At 38.4% G+C, this 16,584-nt stretch overlaps 1 protein-coding gene across 5 annotated transcripts in view; it reads right to left on the minus strand.

The window, feature by feature from the left end:
- Positions 1 to 16,584, minus strand: part of LOC145997440 (uncharacterized) — a 697,926-nt gene that overhangs the window by 12,524 nt on the left and 668,818 nt on the right. For all 5 annotated transcript variants that reach the window (XM_083134479.1, XM_083134481.1, XM_083134480.1 and 2 more), the window contains 3 exons: positions 9,043 to 9,323; positions 4,234 to 4,432; positions 1,517 to 1,791 (listed from right to left, as the gene is read on the minus strand). In XM_083134479.1, coding sequence (XP_082990605.1) covers positions 1,517 to 1,791; positions 4,234 to 4,432; positions 9,043 to 9,323 — 755 coding nt within the window. The remainder of the gene's footprint in view (positions 1 to 1,516; positions 1,792 to 4,233; positions 4,433 to 9,042; positions 9,324 to 16,584) is intronic.

A 16,584-nucleotide genomic window follows, 5' to 3' on the forward strand; every position in this document is an offset into this window, starting at 1 on the left:
TTATGAAGAGAGAAGTAACATGCATTTCCTGAATTAAGCCTACTTTTTATTTCCTCTTTAATATCATTTTCATTTGTTAATATTACTCCTAAGTATTTGAATTTGGAAACTGATTCAAACAAGTTTAAAAGTACACAGTCTGACAATTAAGTAATGGGACAGTAATTATCAAATTGAAAGGAAATAAAATATTGTACATTACCTGTTTATTACACAAAGTACATTCCTTCTGCATTGATAAAGCAATTGGCACGGTTGGCCAATGATTGAAACGACCTCTTCGTGTCTTATGACTTGATAATTCGATATCAGAACCTGTTTGATGTTCCTGCATCAAAAGTATGTACTTTCGGCAGAACCTTTACTTTTAGGAATAGGAAGCAATCACAGGGGAATAAATCTGGCGAGTAGAGAGGATGGATTCAACACACTCACTTTCTTTTCCAGGCTGAACAAACCACTGCTCGCTGACACCATGTACTATTGTGAAGCAGGAACAAACTGGCTGGATCAGGATCCTAAGTTCTGACACAAACAATTCTCTTTCATAATCATTCAGAGCACCATGATAGGAACAGCCAACTACCGTTTCATGCTCTGGAACAAGTACATGATGTGTAATGGCTTTGCTGTCAAAAAAGCAAAACAATATAGTCTTCACCCTTGATTTTTGGAACGGAATTTCCTTGTCTCTTGGCAAATTTAGCTTCTTCCATCTTTCACAACAATGGAATTCACGAAATATTTATTCCTGCAAGCAGCTTTCTGGATGTCTTTCATGAAACTTGATGTTCACTTGCTTCTGCATAGTGATTATGTGCTGACAAAAGTACAACACCTTCACAGAATTCATGAGGTGTTGCCAGGTTCTAGATTGTGCACAATACTACACCGCAAACTACTTCGCAGATATAATATACACGTGGGACAACTCAAAATCAGTCTAATTATTTAATTGTCAGACTGTGTAAATCTTGCCAATACAAATTATATATATACAATTCTGTGCAATTTCCTTCATATTTTAAATATGATTTTCCTACAAGTAAATCCTTCGTGAATGTGCTCTTTACTTTCCAAAACTAACTGGAAAAACAACTTTAGATTAACTCTAATGTAGGAAGGTCGGTCCATGTAATGTTGCTATGTAGTGTAACTTTGTTACAGATCTTGTAACACATAAGAAAAAGTATTGCAGGACAGAAGACCGGTGCTTTGAAGAACCATGTTTTGACATTGATGTGTTCAGTTGTGGTTTTCTGGTTAAAATCTACTGGATTAATTTCACCTGATAGCAAGCTAAATGTCATTTCAGACAGTGTGGCATGTGCTTCCTGAAGAAGGTTTAACATATTGTCTTTTCTGAATCTACCAAACTTACGAGAATTGCTAATAACGTAAGTACTGGTTCCTGATATAAAAAAAGTTTAACAAATATGATATAAAACATGTGATGTACAACTATCCATGAAATGTAGGATATTAACTGACTGGTAAGCATCTCCAATATACTTACGCTTTTAGCCGTAGGATGCGCTCTTTGTCGTCAGAGCATTCAATGGCTTCCATCCAGTCGGAGTAAAGGGCAGCTACGAGTAGAGGGTCAGGCAGAGAACGGAGGAAATCTTTGAGCAACGCTGCCGTCACCAGGACTGGAACGTGGTCCAGAGGCAGATCTTCGGTTGTTGAGTCCATCTTCTCCCGTAGCTCACGCACAAGGCGAGCGTTTGCGGATTTACGAAAGATCCCCTGGGTGAACGGGCCCTTCATGAAGACCTGCTGCAGCATGGACTGTCGAGAGAATAGGGATAGGATTAATATCTATTATACAGGTTGAACTTATTATCTTTCACTTTGTCTATTGTGAAAATAAAATGGTTTATTTTCTCCTATTCTTACTGGGGAACTTTTAGAATTCGACAACATGTTCTTTGCATTTTTGATATTTTAAAATTGCTTTCTGAAGCAAAAGGTAACAATGATGAAACATAATATGCTGAAATAGATAAAGAAGCAAATATAACAGAACATCCATGCCTCAAGCAAGACTGAAACCTTCTACTTCTAAACATTTTGTCACGGAAGCTGGCAATTTCTACTTTTATGTATGAAAATTAAATTTTGGTAGAAACAGTTTAACAAAAAAACATGTTCATCCAAATCAGGTGCATCAAAAAAAAAAATAATAATAATAAAAAATAAAAAAATTCAAAACAACCTTTAGCATGTTTTAAGAACACACAAAACATTTTTTCATTGCTTTTATCAATGTTAGCCTGTTCAAGTGATTCAACATGATATACATTGTACACGTAATACAGGGTTTCTGAGAATGAATGGAAACTCTGTATATGCTGCAACTCTATTAATATTATTTGGTCTAGGAATTAATTTGTGCACCTGGACAAGAGATGGCGTAACGAGCGTATCGTCCCACAGTTCCGTGTATCCATACATGCGTTGAAGACACCTGTCAGCACGCATCGTTCGTAGTATAGGGCAGTTGGTGCCAGATAAAGTGTTTTGCGGGGTGTTCTGCTTCATTACTTTAACATGCAGAAAAGTGCTACCGAAAGTCATCGTATTTTGGTGGACGTGTATGGTGACCATGCGCTAGCTAAGCCAACGTGTCAGAAGTGGATTGCACAGTTTAGAAGTGGTGATTTCGGCCTGGAAGACCAAGAGCGACCTGGACAGCCAAAAAAATTTGAAGACGAAGAATTGAGAGCATTGCTCAATCAGGATTCGTGTCAATCGCAGGAAGAACTTGCAGAAGCATTAGGCGTTGATCAAACAACAGTTTCCAAACGCCTCAAAGCCATGGGAATGATTCAAAAGATGTCACATTGGGTTCCACATGAATTGAAAGACAGAGACGTTGAAAGCCGAAAAAACATTTGCGAATTGCTGCTTCAAAGACAGAAAAGAAAGGGGTTTTTGCATCGCATTGTTACTGGCGATGAGAAGTGGTTCCATTACGAGAACCCGAAATGAAAAAAGGCCTGGGTGAAGCCAGGTGAACCAGGTCCATCACAACCGAAACGAGATATTCACTGTGCAAAGGTTATGCTGTGCATATGGTGGGATATGAAAGATGTGGTGTACTATGAGCTGATGCAACCGGGTGAAACTATTAATGGAGAACGTTATCGACGACAATTAATGCATTTGAAGCAAGCTCTGGCCAGGAAAAAACCAGAATGGGAGAACAGACATGATAAACTTATTTTTCAACATGATAACGCTCGCCCACATGTCGCAAAACTGGTCAAAACCTATTTAGAAAATGTCGGATGGGAAGTTTTACCCCACCCGCCGTATTCACCAGACGTTGCTCCTTCGGACTACTACTTGTTCGATTGCATGAATAACGATTTGATTGGACAGCGGTTCACTTCTTCAGAAGATATCGAAAAATGGGTCTCTGACTGGATCGTTCCAAAGGATGAGGATTTCTTTCGCCACGGAATCCGTAACTTGCCTGACAGATGGGCGACATTGGTGGCTCGCGATGGACAATATTTTTCTTAAGGTATTTATGTATTTTGTGTTTGAACTACAGCTTCAATGTGTGCGTAACAACCTTACGAATTAATTCCTAGACCAAATAGTTACATTATTTATTTCGTTTATTAATTTACCTAAAGTTTCAAATACAGTACTGAATGACCACGTTTGACTAAACAGTAACAGCAGGAAAACAATAGAGTACAAGATGGCACAGGGAAATATTAAAATTACACATACATTGTTAACAATTCTTTGAAACTGTGCTCTGACAAGGATATGTCAACATTTGGAGGCACGTTATTATATGAGCAAGGAAGCCTGTAGAAAAGAGACCGCTGTAGAAGGGAGAGCCTTGTGGTGGAATTGTGAAAGAGCTTTACGTTGTGGCTTGGCCATGTGGGTACTCGTAGAAGATATTGATTGATCAGATGGATTTTCATTGTCTCATTGTTTAGTGTCATATTCACTGTAATCCAAAATGTAGATCCATCATATCTTTGGATATATACTGACCCTTATAAAATGGGGTTAAAATTAACAATATTGCAAGTTCCTCTTTGGTCAATTGTGTCTGGAACATCCAGCTGGGACAACAGGATATTTATGTACACAACAGAACCAATCATTACTTGTGTAACACTCAGCACTTGTGTACTTTATGCATGAACATTATTTGACTTTTACGGACTAAACGTAATACCCGATGCAGTGAGCAAAACTTACCATAACCGGCTTGGGAATGTTGTCTCCATCACACAACCTGGTAAGAGGAACTCCGAATAGATATCCGCTGCTATATACACCATCTTCGCCTTTGCTCCCGCTCCGCCTAAACACGTGACGGATCTTCATGGGGGACTTTCGAGGCTTCTTCCCTTTCTTTTGATCGGAAGACGGACATTCGGGAGTTTTCCTCACATTCCTGTAATATTCAAGCAAAGAAGTCAATACTCTGATTCTTCTTCTAAAGATACAATGTTCTGTCCCTTTGAAAAAATGTATTTATTGTTTATTCACGGACTACAAATCTACAATCTTGTCTATTCTTGCTCTGTTTAATTCTTTTCCTATTGTATTTTATAGGGTGATCCATTTGAGACATCACTCCTATTGTATTTTATAGGGTGATCCATTTGAGACATCACCAAAATAAATTAAAACAATCCACCTTCTTGCCAGCTATTGGTATGTGTACGTACATACATATGAGGGACACCACTTCGATGTCCAAATCATGTGCTAGCACCAAGACTTCTGAAACCTCAGAAAATATGTGAACTGCTGGCTTTCCTGTGACGAACTAGCAACACTGTTTCCATGCCAGGGTTTCAAATGTAGCAGTAGATCTAAAACACATTAAAACTTTATAATTAACACTCAACATGTTTGTAATATCAGGAACTAGAAAGATGGAAGAAAACATCATCTAAATTTAGAAATTGGCCTAAATTCCAAGATTTTTAAAATGCTTGTCTTAAAACATTCAAGAGTGACTCTTACCACATTGGTGGAATTGGTAGAAGGCTAAAAATCACTGCTTAATTGACAAATGATGACCAATTTAAATTTAGTCTTGATAAATTTGAATTTTTGAAAATTAAATTGGGATTTCATTTTATTGTACTGAAGAGAAAAATATTTTTTTAAGAAAAAAAATATGAAATTAAGACAATCTTTTTATTCTGTATTTGAAAATCAAGATTAATACACTGTGAACAAAGGTGACTTGGTAGCTTACATAATGAATAACATAGTAGGGAACAGAGAATAAAACACAGCTCTTAAACTACAATATTTAAATGCTTCAGAATTTACAGAGTCAGTGCTCAAGAAACGTTTACTATGACTATGCAATAATAGTTATTACTAGGTTAGGAAAAATGCAAATGCCTTATCTGTTGAACTGGAAAAAAGCTCTCCTGTATCCCATAAAATGTATACGTGACAACAAGAACAGGCAAATTGTAGTCACAACTACAAATTTATATTTGAGGTGTTTCTGAAGAAATACTGTATTGCTAAATATAACCTGATTAATAATAATAACAACAACTTAATTTTAATATCATTGGGATATCTTGTCTTACTTTGTTATTTTTATTTTTGTACTTTTCATTGTTACTGATTTCAGTGTAAAATGGCTACGTGCTGTATCTGAAATTTTCTCAATAAATAAATAAAAAAAGATACTGTAGGCTAAACTCACATTCATATACAGGGTGTTCCACTCAAACCTACCACATTTACATTCATCATTGCTAAAAGGTTATGAAACATAATGGAATGCGAGTGGTACTAGATGAAACTCTAGGAATTTCATTGCATGAAGCATTAAACATGAATACACCCCTACACTGAAGTCTAATACACCTCTATGTGTGCACCATTTGTAGCATGAATAATATTCAATCTGAGAACCTTAAAACTGTTTATTAACCCTTCAAGCCGGTTCGACGTACACGTGTACGGACCCTCATAGTTCTTCTAGAAGCGGTTCGACCTACACGTATACGTCCCGTGTAGTAGTGACGAAATGATGCATATTCTGCCATCTATTGTTTTCCCACATGAACGAAAATGCATGTAACTCAAGAGTAGATTACAATGTGCTGCCATCTGTTGGTTTTCCTTCCAATTCCATTAAATTATGTGTGATTGCATCACTTTATTACGTAAAAAAACAAGCTGAGAAATGGCGTCGCATGGGCAGGTAAAGGGTATCGAAGCGGACGAAATTTGTACGTTTTTGGAGGAAAGTTACAGTGAAGGTTCAATTTCTTCATTTCTATCTACAAGTGAAAGTGAAGTAAACTATGTAGAACAGGAAGTAGATAATGTCATTGATAGCGAAAGCAAATTAGATGGCATTACATCCTCACCTGTTGCGTCGTCGAATGTAACCTGGAACTGGAAAGAAGTTGACGACTCCTTCAAAGCAAATAAACTTGCGTTTTGTGGATTGTGCGGTCCCCAAAAAGCAGTCAATAATGTTCTTGATCCCTTTTTGTTGTTTTTTGACACAACACACAACGTTGGACTTCTAAACTAACAACAACACAAGACAGAAGGAGTACTTTGTAACCGCAACATGTAAGTTTTTATTTTTATTATTATTTTTGTTATTATAGTATAAATGCCACCATTTATATATATTTGTGTAGTCTGAAGTTTCGTTTAAAAGTCCTGAAAATTTCATTGTAATTGAGCAAATGTTTTTTAAGATATGTTCAATTTTGTGATATTATGCGAAAATTGCTGTTTTGGTGATTTAAAATTACCGCCTCTCGCATCGGCTGATGGGTATTTAACTCCCGGCTTGAAGGGTTAACACTTCCAGTCGCTAAAAACTTCGCACGCCATGCCTTAATGGTTTTCCCATTAGATGCTTCATCTCTCCGGTAATTTCTTTATACTGTAATGATTGATTTGGTCTCTGCATACCAGAATAAATTTTATGCGCTGCTGCTGAGTTGCCATTGTGCTTTATGCGATTGTGGCGCTGCATAGTGAGATAATGGTGAACTTCCGAGGTCATGCATTAAATGAGTTTCTCTTTCATCTAGTGCCACTCGCTTTCCATTATGTTTTATGTTTATGTTTAGCAATGATGAATTGAAATGTGGGGGGTTTGAACGGAACATGCTGTATGTCACTGCCCCAACATTACAGACAAGAATAACAAACAACATTTTAAGCACAGTTACCATTTAATTACGGTTTGAAAACCGGTTCATGTTGTTTTTAAGTTCATAAATTTACGATTTATAGCCAACTAAGAAGTATTAAGTTTTTTGTTCCATTGTTATTCCTTTCGCCTTTCCGAGATTTCCTGAATTGGTGGTGAAAAAATGAAAACTTGTTTCCAAGTGTTTGTTCAGTAAATATTTTATTGTGAAGTGTACTTTGTTGCTTCATCAACAATCTGATAAACAGCACTGTCTCAACACTGCACTGGTGTAATAAAGAACATACCAAACTGGTTTCTATCCCCTCCCCCTCTTCATATACTTCATTAACAACTTTAGTTCATGCAATTTAGTAACTTTTCATTAGACAAAGAAATTATTTTCTTAGAGGTTATGTTCATGGAGTAGAGTAGAGTCCTCCAGGGAGAGCATTTTGCTTAAGTGCATGCGCATAGCCAGGGGGAGGGCTAAGGGGGCTGAAGCCCCCACCCCTTATCTGCCGAAATGCTACAAATGTCTGATTCAAATGCTATTCTTAATGTTAACAACAGAAATAAAGTTATAACCACAGTAAAAACTGCATTACATCGAAAAAAGTTTAGTGTGTAATAAAGGAACCAGGTTACAGTTTTATATTCTACCACTTAATCCAAAGAATAAATGGATCCACACCTTTCAAAACTTATAGTTTTCTTTGCAAGACGTCACAGAATATAAACTTTATGAGTAAAATTTACCACAAACTGCTAAAGCACTTTTCAAACGATTGTGTAGAAGTTAATAACAAAATACAATAACCATGATTTTCAATACACTAACTGTACAAAATATAAGACAAATAATGGACAACAATTGTGTTAGATATTCACTGATACGGTGGATTGAGTAGCAAAGTTTCTCCATTTATGTAATAATAGCAATAAATTTGGATTGAAATTGGTATATTTTTAATAACATAATAGTTATTATAGTAAAATAACAATTATTATTGCCATTATTATTTGTACTAATCAAGTTTTATCTATGGCTGCTTGACCCCCTCTACAAATATTTCTACACCAGTGCTTCTCAACCAGCAGGCCCTGACCTCAATTATACTGGGCCGAGATTGAGACAACAACTTCCAAAAAACGATTTTACCAGGCTGCAGGCTCATGAAGCTTGAGAACCACTGTTCTAGAAAACCCCGTGCATTACTGGGTGCAAGAAAGCTTGGAGTTTGAATTAAAAAGCGAGGGGGAAGGAAGACAGAAATTTCTCTATATATAAAAATGGATGTATGTGTGTGTGTGTATGTTTGTTCCGGCATAACCCTTGAACGCCTGGAGCAATTTCAACCACACTTGGTACACATATCACTTGCAATCTGGAAAGAATACATTGGGGGTAAGACACCCCTGGGGGTGGGGTGGGAAGGGGTGACATGTAAAAATAATCGAAAAGCACGGATATTAAGTTCCGCACAGACAGACATCCGTGATTCTATGCAATCTGCACAACGATAGTGTTTCTCGGGTTGTCTAACATTCAGGCTGTGTTGCGAATGGAATCCATAGTTTTCGTGACACTCCCAATGCGGTTCAACTTCAAGTTCATCACCTATCGGCATGAGGGGTGAGAGGGGGTGAAAAATAAAATGCCACAAATGACCTAGATTAGTGTCGAATCCATAGTTTTCAGAGTCGCTAAGCTAATTGGTGACATTCACGATCAAATTTAAAATTAGTTACATTTTACACTATAGTTAGAATTCATTATTTTCCTGTCTAATAAAAGATTGGGATAAATAAATACCCGGGCACGCAGCTAGTATTAAAGAAAGTTAACATTAAAAAGCAAGCTTTACCTAAGGATAAACTGGCATTTGGCAAGAGGATCTGTCCCATAAATATTATTGCAGTGGTCCAGGTCGAACCCTTCCTCAGCACTGAGGGCATCCCTGAGACAGCTGAGCTTGATGGAGAATGGCCTTTCGTGTCCAATCAGAGGATACGGAGACTCGTCCCTCCCAGTCTTGGCCCATAGCTGAAAGTCCGCAGGGTCCAACCCCCTCATCTCCAAGTGGTCCAGCGCCAGGCGGATGCAGGATCGAGCGGTCTCCGATGGTCCGATGCTGAAGGTCTTGCACTGAAATATTTAAGAAATAACGTTAGTATTATCATGGGTAGACAAAACTAAAAATGATTCAGGCATCAGCCCCTTCTCGGGAGCTGGAGTGGCCTTAACAAAGAAGGCTCAACTGTTAACATCATCAATAACTGTGCAGTACATTTGAATGGCCCACTCTACTATACCACTGCATATTTTAACATTCAGCTACTAACACTCAAGAAAATATATAATGGCATATTTACTACTGTGTTTGAATGTTATACATGATACAGAAAAAAACATAACATTAAAAAAAAATATGATGGAAATTGTCATACACGAACTTGAAATACTTTTTTAAAAAATAGAACTGAATTTGAAAATTCAGGTGCCAGGTGAAATTTATCAGGCACCATGGCAACCGGGCACCCCTGAGTATAATAGCCTTTTGTAGATTATAAGGAACATTACAATCACTTGTGATTAGTGATTACTAGGACGAATGGACATCATGCCCATGGCCAGTGGCGTGCCCAGGAATTTCGAAAGGATGGTGTTTACGTAATCAGCCAAATTTTTCCCATTTTACCTGCCTTTAAGTTCTTTTTGAAGGGCTCCCACCCGATTGTTGTAGGAACCCCTTCAAACTGACGCAGTTTTATTTGAAGGGGGAAATTGTTAACCCATGCCCCTGCTAAAAAAAACCGCCTATGGTATTCTTCGACGATTCTTGAGTTTTATCGTGACCAATCTCTCCACTTTCTTCCTCAACCCTAATGGACAATCTCCGAACATTAGCGACAATGGTTCTACATTAGAATGCAATGTAAATTGGGCATTAGCCATTGTCTAGTGCTGTTAACTATACTTATTCCATAGCCCACTACGATCCTTCCAGCCTCGGCACTCGACCAGTTCGCATGTTATTGCAAGAAGTTACAATTTCTGCCGCTACTCAGCAAATGGCGCTGATGTTTGAAGTCATAACGACTGGACCACCGTGTTCCTTCTTTAATAAAGGCGAAATAATTCTCTTGCACAATAATAGTAGAATACGAGCGGCAAAAAACTTTTCAACGTTTTTTTTCGGCATGCTATGAAAACACGGGCAATTTGTTGCTTAGCCAATTTCTAGCGGCAAAGTTGAATATAAATATTCGAAGTTTCTTTTGGAACAAATCCCAGGTTATTGTGAGGACTATTTGTTTATTCATTCATTCATGCAGCGTATTTACTGTATCTAAATAGCTTATATGTATGTCTGTTCTTGTTTTAACTTATATAAATAGGTTCGACTCAGGTCCGTAGTCAGGTAGGGGCCGGGGGGGGGGGGGGGGCTGAGCCACCCTGTAATTACCGTCAGCCCCTCCTAGCACTGAGGTCAGACCCTCGACTTAGGTAAAACTATTTTGTGTAATTTGTTTGCAGTGAAAATGTAGACAGCAGATATTATTTTGCTCACAACTTTGGCGAACGATAAATTCAGGGAACATGAACAGCAGCTATTACATTCGTTTATCTTATTTATAAGAAGAAGTATTAATAGCGACAAGTATTTAGGAGATTCTCTTCTCTAGACTTCAGAAAGTCTCTTCACAGGGGGAGCTTCTTTATCTGTACCTTCGTTGTCCCTGTTGCGACCCCCCATTTATACAGAAATCTGTGACTTTGATGTCATTACGCAAATTCCCTCAGCATCAGCGTCAAAGGTTAACAGCTCCCAAGTTTTAGGAACGAAGGGGTGTTTTATTGTTTCGGCCGGGGAGTGGAATGTACGGTAGGCACTACGATTGAATATTGTCCATCTTTTCTTGTGTAATATAAATATCTGTATCATCAAATGTAGTATGGAGTGTGTAGTAAGGGATGATTTCAGTAGCAGCCAATTAATTAACACTTCAAGCGATATTTTAAAAGATATAGAAAAATGTAGTATTTGTGTGATATTTCTAAACTTTATGTAACTTAATGCCCCCCCCACACACACACACATAATTTACCTTCATTTAACACTGTTAAATATTTGAAAATGGATTGATTGATTTAGTTTATTTTACTTCGCGTTTTGTACCTCTTGGCTAATTTGCGAAGATGGGGATGAGTGATGAAATTGATGAAGGGACATTCACAAACAAGCAAGCCCGAGCGGGATCCGAACCCGGGACCCTTGGCGTCGCAACGCGATGTGCTAACCACTCGGCCACAGGGTCCGGATTTTGAAAACTGGACTTTATTTACAAAGCCCCCTGATAACCTGTGACCCCCCCCCCTACCTTTGAAGATCAATTCCGGCTGCAAACTAAGGAAAATGAAAGCAGCAGCGGTCATAGAAATGGTCCAAAATCCTGCAAGTCATTCCAGTGCAGAATTCAAGAACTCTCTCCTCAACAATTATAAATAGTAAGCATAAATGGAGTAAAACTTAGCAAAAAATTCGGGGGGGGGGCATACATACAGGACCGTATTTATAGTAATATCACAGATCTGTCATAGGTTCGATTCCCACAACCGGCAAAAGAAATTTCACCTGAACACGAGAGAAGAGATGATCTCTTGAGACATAGTGTAAGAATAAATATGGTAAGAATTTACAATATAGAGAGTATCTCCAATTTCGTTAATACTTTGCATACTAACTAATTTTGGCCTTCTAATCACGAACCTGTTGTTAAAATGCGGGGGTGACGTGTAGAAATTGTACATTATGCACGGGCAGCCCACGAACCATTTCCGGTTAGGTTAGGCAAGCTTAGTTAAAATTTTGTTCGTAAAACAATGCAATACAGTTCTAAAAAAGATATTCCATTTACATCGGCTTTTTTCCCGATTTGCACACGTGACCCCCGTTTTTTAACTACAGATTCGTTATTAGAAGGTCAAAATTAGTTAGTATACCAAATATTAACGAAATTGGAGATACTCTCTATATTGTAAATTCGCTCCATAAATATAATTTTAAACACTAGACAATGGATTAACATTACATGCTCTAGTGGGCTGTTGAAAGTATTTATATTGCCAGTCAAATTATCCATCGACATTCTCATTCACCTTTTCTCTTACTTCGAGTGTTTTTAAGTGGAATTATTGTAGTATGCTTATGCGAAATGTTTCCGACAATTTCGTTGAAGCTTCGTTTCAAAACTTTAACTTCACAGTGCGTAAAACAACTGCTAAGTATCTTCAAATTGTACTCCACATTTTTCATTCCTTGGCATCGCAGATAAGTATTAATTTACACAGTTCTAATTTCCAACTAATTAACGACTTTTCGTCACGACTTGCCACGACGCGCACGCAACAGCCGACCTAGTTGCCGGGAAAATTTAAAAAAAAACAACCAAGGTTATTAGAATCTGTGTGAACTAACACACAGACCAGTTGCAAACTTTCAGCAAATCTGAATGCAAATGATTTTCGTCCTTCGTTCCGGAGTGATCCGGAGTAACCCTTGATTCCTCTGAAAAGGATTGCGCTTCTGACAATACGCTTTGTTCCACGTTTTGCGATCTGGAATTTTCTTTTGACGCACGTTTGTGATGAAATAACAGGAGTGCGACGAGGTGTGAAACTATAATATGGGGGGGGGGAGGGGTCCTACCTCCACATTCTCCCCAATGTTGCCTCACGGCATGCAGTAACGTACAGGGAATTGATGAAAAAAATGTTTGATACAAGCATCGGTTACGATTTCTCTAGATTTGGGGGAATGGGGGGCAAATACCCGATTTAAACAAAGGAACAATATTCTACAGCATAATCTGGGCTGTTCTTAACAGAATATTCTATACTTATTGCTAGCCTAGCATTATTCCTATTATTTGTGTTATGTACATTTTGTATTTGCAGTTTTTGTTATTTAACGTCGTTTTTCTAACTTGTTATCCTTCGCAATTAGCCAAATGTGGCAGAAAAGCAAAATAAAATAATCTAACCTTTTATGTTAACGTCCGGATTTTAAGTGTTGTGATACGTTATATTTATTGCTTTTAAGGAATTATTTTTTTTTACTTATGTTAGTGCAGAGCTTGGGGTTTTTGTTTCAACATTTGAACCTCTCAGTGCGTAAAGCAAAACGAACAACAAACATGGTAGAAAATTTGCCTGATGGTAATACTATTGTACCCCACTGTACAGTGGCATGCATAAACATTAACAAGGTGTCTATCGCTAGTTTTCGTGTTTTTAATGAACTTATACTGGTCGTGGTGAGGAGGCTGTCAACCGCTGCGACGTTATTTTGTTTCAAGTCTCGAAACAGAAGATGCTAGTGGACAATTTGATCAGCACTATGTACGCATTCAATTACACCAACACGAAAATCTTCTCCTTGTCAGATATTTCAATGCAAAAGCATCAAATATCAAGGAAGTATACCAAGGCTAACAAGTTCAGTTTCGCATACACAGTAGAAACTAAAGTCCAAAAGTATTTCCCACGAACTGTTTGAGTTAGCATTTTCTCACACACCTGACACCCACCCACTGAGGTTCATAAACGCAGGTGCTGCCGATAATCGGTTCACACAAGACCCCTCACGTTCTCGCCGGTGATTACCTGCGCTCAATAAGCCGAGAGATTTCTTTCACGGCTTGCCACCACTGAAAGTGGACATTGTGCATGCATTACCTGCGGGGAGAAATCTCTATTTTAAGTAGCATTCAGAGGTCATTGACTTCATGAAAACGCACGTAGTGGTCGCTCCCCTGTGCCTATTTTCAAGTCGTTTGCGAATTTGCAAATCCTAACAGCACAGTTTTAACGACCACGTAAGCACAAATGCCAGATCGTTCCGCTGTGTCGTGTGGCTTTCGCAACGCAAAGTTCAGAAACCGATTCGTCAGTAGCGAAAACACCGAAGCTAGTTAAAAGAAAAGGAATCAGCGGTTTTAACCCCCTTTCTTTGCGAACTGTCACGTAGTCAAGCCGACGATGATTTTTTTTATATTTATTGTATATAGATATTTCGTGCTTACCGTTTTGATAAATGTTATTCAGTGTATAATGGCTTGAACTTTACTGCTAAGTAGAAATTTTACGGAAGAATTTAAATGTAAGAATCTTGTTGTAGACGGAATATTTTATATCAAGTACATTTACATAAAACTATATTGTATGTTAGACATGACTATTTCCTCAGTCAACTGCAATTCAATGCGAGAAAAAAAAATTACATTGTCGAAACAATCCGATTCCCAAAATACAAAAAACTGAGAAATATAAGAGTAATGTGTGATTTGTATAATACGCTTGCAATTAATAACCATGCAGATTTCTCATTGCAATTGACAATTTATAAAAAAGTTGATAGATTCAGCATTAGGAATGCAAGTCTATGAACTTCTACATCTATAGCTAAGGTCTTTGTATGGCGAATGTCAGGTAAAGATTCAAATTGGCCAATTTGATTAGTGTGCTTATTTAAGTGATTGCTATCGGCAACGGCGGCGCCATGATTAGCCATCTAGGGGTGTTGAGGGGGTGGGGAATGAAATTTAGAGTGTGCGCGATGTTGAAAATAATGGAAAAATGAAACATGCGTATGTACTTTAGCGGTTTTAGCCACTACATCAAATATCTATCAACTTTCAGTAGGCTTTTATGAAAATATCCAATGATGACGATTCAATTTTGATGGCTTGCTTTGACCTCAACAGGTACAAATAAATAAATGTGGTTTCCCTTTCTGGTTCGTATCAATGGCTTGCCTGCAGTATACAAGAATTGTTCTCTCTCTTCAATACTCAATACCATACGCTCATATGACGATATGGTTTGTGTAAGTCTTAACGCAAATGACGCTGCAACACAGAAAATAACTGATTAAACAAAAAAAGGAGTTTCATTTACTACAATTGTTAATTCTGAGCTAATGTTTTGTTAACTATAAGCACATGTGGACTATTACTAAAGAGCACTTAGTACTGCTGAATAATCATTTGATTGTTGCCTGTTTAAACAAATGATTGATTGTCTGAAAATATTCTTGTCCCAACTTTTACCTTTGTGAATAGTTAACACCTATTTTAGGCTAATAATCGGTTTTGAAAAAGGGGTGCGGAAGAAACGTAAGAGGTGCGGAAGCACCCACCTCCCCGGCTATCGGTTATGTATGTATTAGGACTAGTGATTGAAGTCTTAAGTCCACTTTATGCACAGAAAGGCTAATCGGGACTGGACATACCATTTAAAGTGGGATACGAATCACTATGTGCCTCTATCCTGATTGTATTAATGTTAGTTGTGTATAAACCAATATATGTATCATGTATGTACATATATGTCCTCCTCCGTAGCCGAGCGGGTTAAGGCGTTCACTCGTCTTGAGATCGTTCGCTGTGGGACGGCGGCGTAGGTTCTGATCCGGCTCTGGTCGGAATTTATTCGGCCTACGTATAGGGCCGGTGGCAACCCACCATCGTGAGGAAATTGGGGAGCTCCGAGTGACTGAGCGTAATCCGGTCACGGAGACCTACTGTAACGGCTGGGGATACGTCGGGCTGACCTCCCGACTATTCCAATACTGGTTAAAGATCTCCACGCTTAGAGGTGACGAAGGAAAGCGTGGGAGGGAGACCGGCAGTCGGTAGGTATGCCTAGGCCCTTCATGGGCTGTTGCGCAACGGATTATTATTATATATGTGCATATATACGTATATGAGTGTGTCTACATTCTCTAACTGAAGGTTCACCTTCCTTGAGGACAGTAATTGTTTGTCTAGAAAAAATGTAAAGTGGCCCTTACGCATTCTCGGCTATGGTGCTTCGGCTACCCTCACCGCCAAGGTGAGAAGAAAGGTAAGGTAAAGTTCCACATTGCACCGTGCCATGAAGGCACATTGATGTGGAGGTAGGGTCCCACACATTCTCGATCTAGGGTACATATTTTGGAGGTGGTGTGATCGGCACCACTCTCCGACCACCATTAGCAACAGCAGACCGGCTTTATGGAGGAAAATTTCCTACCCTGGATCACCCACCCGAGAATCGAACCCGGGTTTCCCGCGTTAAAGACGCCCAATCTACGAGGGTTATGTTTAAAGTAAGGTCCGTTTTGCAATAAAAACGAAGTAAATGTGTTTTTTAAAATTTACACACACACTTCTCTACTTTTCTACATAATTTTCTTGCCGGTTTAAACATGTATCGTAACGAACTACAAGTTTTTGGATACCCTCGTCATAGATCTCTGCCGCCTGTGATGATAGCCAGTGCATTAACATTGTTGACCATCTACGAGGAAGGTGATGAGTTTTTGTGTCATATCGTCACAGGAGACGATGGGACAGGCAGGGTG

The sequence above is a fragment of the Lepisma saccharinum genome, chromosome 13, assembly GCF_977018435.1.
Source record: "Lepisma saccharinum chromosome 13, izLepSacc3.1, whole genome shotgun sequence".
In the NCBI taxonomy this organism is placed as follows: Eukaryota; Metazoa; Arthropoda; class Insecta; order Zygentoma; family Lepismatidae; genus Lepisma; species Lepisma saccharinum.